Here is an 8,143-nt window from a genome sequence, read left to right as displayed (position 1 = left end):
CCCTCGTTTCTGAGCTTTTCTCAGGACATGTCCTTCTAAATTCCAGGAAATGTTGCGTAACTATGGATGTCTTGAGGACAAGCATCAGTTTGATTATTTTAAGATGAAACAATACCAAAACAATGGCAGAGGTCTAGACTACCATCTGTGTTTCATTTGAGTGTTTGTCTGAAGATATTATCGCAAGAGATAAAATTCACTTTATTTGTATACAGATTTGTTTGGGGTGGTGGGAAAATGTTGGGGAAAATATAGAATCTTTTTTTCTCGTTCAAACGTGTGTTGACGTAGAAAGTCATGTTTGCTGTCTCATGGTGGATAAGTGTTTGTGGGATTGGCCTCAGGCCACTTGTGCATGGGGAGAGACTGAGTAAGATAATTGAAATCTGGAAAGCAGTCAACCTCAGACATGTTTGGATCTGTGGTCAATACTAATGTGATCGGGCATTCATAATTCATAATTTCGAACAGTGGTTATATTTTTCCTCTCCTAGTCCACTAATACAGATGTAGGATCTTAATTTGAAAAAGTTTGCTACAGCAGGACAATAATCCTGCAGCAACAGAAAATGTGAATTATTATGTGAATTATAATTAATGGTCAATCTTTGTAGGGAAGATACATTTTACGTTAGGGCAATTAGAAATGTACAACTTTAGAAGCCTTTTTAATCCTTGAATAAACTACACTTTTGTAAATCCTGCAGTACAGGAAAAATATTTTCAGGAAAAGAGTGATCAAAATAAGATCCTATGTCTGCAAGACTCATCTCAGCCTGAGTACTCACCATCATAGCAACACCTGAACACCACCATTCTCAGATATTACCCCTTAGCAATGTTGTTCAGATTTGTTTTAGAAAGAGACAGAGGATCTTAGGATACATCATACTTCTAGTTGTCTGTAAAAGTGAACCACAAATAAATAGCAAACATGAAATAATATAATATTCTCAATCTGTGTGATATTGCTTCAAACAGTGGTTCCCCACTTGGTATTCCCCTGTGACTCAGTGATTAAACAAAGCCAGTGCCTCTTTTAACATCAAAACAGGCTTGACCACAACCCATGGTCCAGTGGCGTGCAAACCACTATCTTGAAAACACTGCTCGAAACGCTATCATAGCATTCACAAAGAATCCTACATGTTCACAAAAATATAATCAGAAAATGTCATACATTGTATTGCATAGGCCAGGAAATGAGTGTCTGATGGCTCTGTGTTGTCTGCAGAATTTTTGTGTTCCTTCTCCTGTTTGGGAATTCTCCAATTACTTCTGGGAAATTCTCAATTGTCATTCTCAGGAAGATGTCCTTTTCCCTTTTTAGATGAGGCTTTGGTGACTTCATATTTCATTTGGAAGTGTGGATGGGGGGGCAAGGTTGATTACTGCACTTTGATAAATAGTGGACTTCATTCTGTACTTCTCCTCGCGGGGATCCTGTCACCAGTGGGTTTTGACACAACTTTCACATGATTACAGTATTAATGGAAAGGGCCTAATTAACATGAATACTGTTGTCCATATATCGTAAGTAAGAAAGAAAACAGTTTGTTAGAAACTGATAAAATTAGTACATGCTACTGTAGAAAACTTTTGTTCATGTTCAGGTCACATGGTCCAGAAAAAACTAATGGATCTTGGAATGAGCATCGACCTCTTTTGTTCACAAGGTCATTGTCAGGACCCGGTTACGAACCCGGGTCTCCGGAGTGAGAAACAATCACTTAACCAACTGAGCCACGAATAGTCGGCAGAACCCAGAAGATGAGGCAGACACAGCAGTACTTGAGACGGTGTATTTAATGAAGTAAAAAGTGAAGTTCTTCAGGAAAACATGTAACTCCACAACCTCAAAAGGAATCCTACAAGAACAAAGGAAATCCTCCAAGACAAAAAAGGTAAATCCACAAGGTGGAAGGTAAAGCACAAAAAGCCTCAAAAGATAATCAAAAAACAAACAAACAAGAACAAAAAAAAAACAGAATTCCACAAGAGAGTCCACCGGGATCAACAAGAGTTCACAGAGTACTAGGGCTGGGTGCTAACATACAAACACAGAGCAAAGAACCGAGGAAAACAAAGGGTTTAAATACAATCAGGGGAAACGAGGCACAGGTGGAAATAATAATGGGGATCAAGGGAAAACAAAAGGTCAAAAGGCACAATGGGGGCATCTAGTGACCAAAAACCGGAACAACCCTGGCCAAATCCTGACAGTCATGATTAACAAAATGAGAGCCGCACACACTAGGAGCTCAGATGCAAAAATGTAATACCAACGTTTCGACAGCCAAGTATTACATTTTTGCATCTGAGCTCCTAGAGTGTGCGGCTCTCTTTTATTTTCAAGTTTCTACTCCGCTAGCCAGCACCTCGTCTTAATAGGTGTGCGTTTCTTTTTCTTCTACATGATTAACAAAATAACACATAGCTTCAGTCACCAGACAAAGGGAATTTGGTGCACGGTGGCACACTCATGGGTTTCAAAATACTACATACAAATGATATTTACGTATGTATGCGTCATAGGAAACCATCATGGTTGTGCAGCATGCAGCGTTGCTGTATCTGAAAACAGCCATCTCTATAAATCAACAACATCGTATAAACAAATAGGCTTACGTACGGAAACATTTTGATGAATGAAAGCGAGCCACACAAATATTTAGGTCACAAGTTTTATTACATCTTGTTTTGTAACTAAAATGTTGAGGGTTACCTCTTGTTAATAGTGCATACAGCTTGAAACAGCTGAACATTTTGTTCTGTGATGCTCACCCAGTAGCACTGAGAAGTCAACACAATCATTCACAATAGTTTTCAGTCATTCAACCCCAGTCAAAATCATTCCGATAGTTCAGTAAACGAGCATCTCTGAATCTTTAGGGATAACTTTCATATATAACTGTCATAGAAAATCTGCAGTCAGGCTATGCCATAATAAATAACACGTTTAATAAAATAAAAAAACTTAAATACAGCTTTATCTTTACTATGCTAAATAACATCAGCATATCATACAATGTATCACAAAGTGATGCTCTCTGCATCCCATCCTTTTAACATAAAAGATATTCAACATGTCCAATTGCACTTTCTTCTGTGCAGAAATTCAGTCTGAATGCTTGTGCAATGTCCCAAAAACCCTGTCCCAGTGTGTGAAGTACGGAGCATAGTTGGACTTGAACTTTAGATGGTGCAGGTCGTGGTGCGGAGCTCCACCGTAGAGCCCAAAGGGCACCAGTCTATGCGTGGACCAGGGCAGGTCATAGCCACAGTGGTCCTCCACAGAAAGCCAGATATTCAGAACATAGAAGAGCATCTCTGTCAGGGGGTGGCAGCCCAGCAGCAGAGGGTTGACCCCAGCGAAGAATCCCAGAGACAGGGTTTCCCAGGCCCCAGAGTACTCAGTGGTCAGGGCGAAGGTGGATGTGTGCTTGTGGTGCACCTTGTGGAACGCCCGGTAGAGCCAGGGCACCTTATGGTGCAACAGATGCCAGATGAAGTATTGGAAGTCGAACAGCAGGAGGCAGGCGACCACGTCCCAGATGAGACGCAGAGTTCCGGGGGCCTCGGGCATAAAGGTGGCTGGTCTCCAGAACCAGTGCAGCACAGTGAGAGGGAAGAGGAACACTACATGGTTGTAGAGGGAGAGAGCCAGGCAGCTCCACATCATGGTCCAGGAGACGTGGCTCTTCTGCTGGATCTTAAAGGTCCTGATCCAGGCCAGCCTGGGGGAGAGGAGGTCCAGCACCACGAAGGGCAGGCAGAAGGTGAGGTAGACACTGAGGGAGAAAAGCACAGGGAAGAAAGGTGATCTGAGCCACGCATGATGTCCCAGGATGAAGTCCCATAGGCTCTGTAGAAGCATTGTGTTCAGTCTTGTTGTGTGTGAGCTTGACAGGCGTGTTTAAACAACCTCCTGCAAAAGCTCTCTCCTTTTATGAGTTCTCTGTGAAAAGTATCCGCCCACAGATGTCCTTATATAGACTTACTAAACTTCCGGGGGACTTCTTACAGTGCCTTCAGAAAGTATTCATACCCCTTGACTTATTACACACTTAGCTAAGTTATCTGATTCAGAGTATGATTGTTCTGTGTGCCTGTATTGAAAATGTCTATACAATCATTAAATGAATACATTCAGATATTAGTGTTATTCTAAGCTAAGGGAAATCAAAGTTTCCCTGTATTGCATAATGTTATCAAAGAGAAGAGGAGGACAAGGAGGAGGGGTGGGTTGAACATTTTTATTTTGCCAGGAGCAAACAACGTGGTGAGAGCTGATGGAGGTCTGACCCACTCCACTGACAGTCAAAGAGACTTCACCACTGTCACAACAGAGCTGTGACCCTCTGATGACTCAACCTGTGAAGCAGGATTCCTGTGAGAGCTGAGAACTTGGCATAGTGACAATGCAAACAGCAGATGGTGCTGTTGATTGCTATCTGTTTCTGTTCTACTAATTGTCCTTCTATTCACATTCCAATGTGTGATGAAATGAACATTCCATTCATCAGTTCTAGGGATGTGTTCCTGAACAGTATTATGTCAGTGCCAGAGATCAAACATAAAAGGAAACCTGTCATTCCTGATGTTGAGTGGTCAACTGCCTTGGTATTTAGAGTGAATAGCTGGATAATAGACCATGACTCATATAGGCTCTGTCAAGCCCTACTCCTGATAAACATCTGTTAACAAAACCCCAGCAATTACAGTATTTTCTATGCACAATGAGGACGTCAATAGCACATTCTGTAAACTGGATGTGGCAACTAACTAGGGGTTAGTTCGGATTAAAGTTCATCCTCATCTCCACTTTAAATTAAATCCATGTATCCTATGAATCACAGGGAGAGAGTGGGAGTCGAGGCAATAGGTGACTCTCCCTTTCTGAGATAAGATAAGGTAAGTTAAGTTCCACTTGTCTTTACTGGTTCTTTGGTGTCAGCTACAAATAGAGATCCTTCCATTCCCGGAAAATCCAAGGTGTACTTTCCAAGATTACCCCACACACAATGGTTACATTCCGAAATCTCAATTCTGATCATATCTGTGGCAGTGCCGACTGGATCTACGGGTTTACTTTGGCTCCCCCCCCCCTGTCATACAATCTGCAAAGGTGAGATAAGGGAGGTAAAGGCAAAGAAAAGGCCATGGTGGTGAAGTAAATACAATATAGCAAGTAAAAAAAAAATACTGGAATGATAGACTTGCAGTGGAAGAATGTGCAAAGTAGAGATAGAAATAATGGGGGTGCAAAGGAGCAAAATAAATAAACAAATAAATACAGTAGGGGGAGAGGTAGTTGTTTGGGCTAAATCATAGATGGGCTATGTGTAACGGAGTTCTTCATTTGTTGAAAGAGAGTCGGACCGAAATGCAGCGTGGTGGTTAATCATGTCTTTAATGAAGAAAAAACGGAACGATACATGAAATAACTAATAAATACAAAAACAACAAACGGAACGTGAAACCTATTACAGCCTATCTGGTGAACACTACACAGAGACAGGAACAATCACCCATGAAATACACAGAGAAACCCCAGCTACCTAAATACAGTTCCCAATCAGAGACAACGAGAATCACCTGACTCTGATTGAGAACTGCCTCAGGCAGCCAAGCCTATACAACACCCCTACTCAGCCGCAATCCCAAATACTACAAACCCCAATACGAAAATACAATAAACCCATGTCACCCTGGCCTGAACAAATAATTAAAGAAAACACTAAATACTAAGACCAAGGCGTGACACTATGTACAGGTGCAGTAATCTGTGAGATGCTCTGACAGCTGGTGCTTAAAGCTAGTGAGGGGGATACGTGTTTCCAGTTTCAGAGATTTGTGCAGTTTGTTCCAGTCATTGGCAGCAAAGAACTGGAAGGCGAGGCAGCCAAAGTAAGAATTGGTTTTGGGGGTGACCAGAGAGATATAACTGCTGGAGCGCGTGCTACAGGTGGGTGCTGCTATGGTGACCAGCGAGGTGAGATAAGGGTAGACTTTACCGAGCAGGATCTTGTAGATGACCTGGAGCCAGTGGGTTTGGCGACGAGAATGAAGCGAGGGCCAGCCAACGAGAGCGTACAGGACGCAGTGGTGGGTAGTATATGGGGCTTTGGTGACAAAACGGATGGCACTGTGATAGACTGCATCCAATTTATTGAGTAGGGTATTGGAGGCTATTTTGTAAATGACGTCGCCGAAGTCGAGGATCGGTAGGATGGTCAGTTTTACAAGGGTATGTTTGGCAGCATGAGTGAAGGAGGCTTTGTTGTGAAATAGGAAGCCAATTCAAGATGTAACTTTCGATTGGAGATGTTTGATGTGAGTCTGGAAGGAGAGTTTACAGTCTAACCAGACACCTAGGTATTTGTAGTTGTCCACATATTCTAAGACAGAACCGTCCAGAGTAGTGATGTTGGACGGGCGGGCAGGTGCAGGCAGCGATCGGTTGAAGAGCATGCATTTAGTTTTACTTGTATTTAAGTGCATTTGGAGGCCACGGAAGGAGAGTTGTATGGCATTGAAGCTTGTCTGGAGGGTTGTTAACAGAGTCCAAAGAAAGGCCAGAAGTATACAGAATGGTGTCGTCTGCGTAGAGGTGGATCAGAGACTCACCAGGAGCAAGAGTGACATCATTGATGTATACAGAGAAGAGAGTCGGGCCAAGAATTGAACCCTGTGGCACCCCCATAGAGACTGCCAGAGGCCCGTACAACAGGCCCTCCGATTTGACACACTGAACTCCATCAGCGAAATAGTTGGTGAACCAAGCGAGGCAATCATTTGAAAAACCAAGGCTATCGAGGCTGCCGATGAGGATGTGGTAATTTGACAGAGTCGAAAGCCTTGGCCAGGTCAATGAATACGGCTGCACAGTATTGTTTCTTATCGATGGGGGTTAAGATATCGTTTAGCAGCTCTGAAACCAGATTGCATAGTGGAGAACGTGTGGTGGGATTCGAAATGGTCGGTAATCTGTTTGTTGACTTGGCTTTCGAAGACCTTAGAAAGGCAGGGTATGATAGATATAGGTCTGTAGCAGTTTGGGTCAAGAGTGTCCCCCCCTTTGAAGAGGGGGATGACCGCAGCTGCTTTCCAATCTTTGGGAATCTCAGACGACACGTAAGAGAGGTTGAACAGGCTAGTAATAGGGGTTGCAATCATTTCGGCAGATAACTTTAGAAAGAAAGGGTCCAGATTGTCTAGCCCGGCTGATTTGTAGGGGTCCAGATTTTGCAGCTCTTTCAGAACATCAGCTGACTGGATTTGGGAGAAGGAGAAATGGGGAAGGCTTGGACGAGTTGCTGTGGGGGGTGCAGTGCTGTTGACCGGGGTAGGGGTAGCCAGGTGGAAAGCATGGCCAGCCGTAGAAAAATGCTAATTGAAATGTTAAATTATAGTGGATTTATCGGTAGTGATAGTGTTTCCTATCCTCAGTGCAGTGGGCAGCTGGGAGGAGGTGTTATTACAGTGTCCCAAAACTTTTTTGAGTTTGTGTTGCAGGAAACAAATTTCTGCTTGAAAAAACCTGATCGTGTTACACAGGGAACAATAAGAAATATAAGTATTTTGGCATTGTTCTCCTTTTAAGGTATATTTCTTGAAGAAATCAAATACATTACATTACAGAAAGGGTAGTGAATACATGTAGGGTAGTAGGCTATGGCTCCGGTGACAGTGACATTGTAGTAGTGCTGATGATAAAATACTCAGAAAAAGGGAAAGAATAGAGTAGCCAAATGTTTTATTTGCGTGTGAAAACCTATTGGGAAATAGGCATATAGCCAACTGGCTGATTCATTTCCCTACTATATACACTACCGGTCAGAAGTTTTAGAACACCTACTCATTCAAGGGTTTTTCTTTATTTTTACTATTTCCTACATTGTAGAATAATAGTAAAGACATCAAAACAATGAAATAACAAATATGGAATCATGTAGTAACCAAAAAATGTGTTAAACAAATCTGCAGCAGAGGTAACTCTGGGTCTTCCATTCTTGTGGCGGTCCTCATGAGAGACAGTTTCATAATAGTGCTTGATGGTTTTTGCGACTGCACTTGAACAAACTTTAAAAGTTCTTGAAATGTCCTGCATTGACTGACCTTCACATCTTACAGAAATTAT

General features: G+C 42.4%; 1 protein-coding gene across 1 annotated transcript; it reads right to left on the bottom strand.

Moving 5' to 3' along the window:
• Positions 1–2,396: 2,396 nt before the first annotated feature.
• Positions 2,397–3,904, bottom strand: LOC124039270 (cholesterol 25-hydroxylase-like protein). The gene has a single exon (XM_046355193.1). It carries the CDS (start codon positions 3,875–3,877, stop codon positions 3,119–3,121), a length of 759 nt encoding a protein of 252 aa, XP_046211149.1. The 5' UTR covers positions 3,878–3,904; the 3' UTR covers positions 2,397–3,118.
• Between the last annotated feature and the right edge of the window lie 4,239 nt (positions 3,905–8,143).

This window comes from Oncorhynchus gorbuscha, linkage group LG07 (assembly GCF_021184085.1).
Source record: "Oncorhynchus gorbuscha isolate QuinsamMale2020 ecotype Even-year linkage group LG07, OgorEven_v1.0, whole genome shotgun sequence".
Taxonomy (NCBI): Eukaryota; Metazoa; Chordata; class Actinopteri; order Salmoniformes; family Salmonidae; genus Oncorhynchus; species Oncorhynchus gorbuscha.
This window is presented reverse-complemented; position numbering and strand designations above follow the sequence as displayed.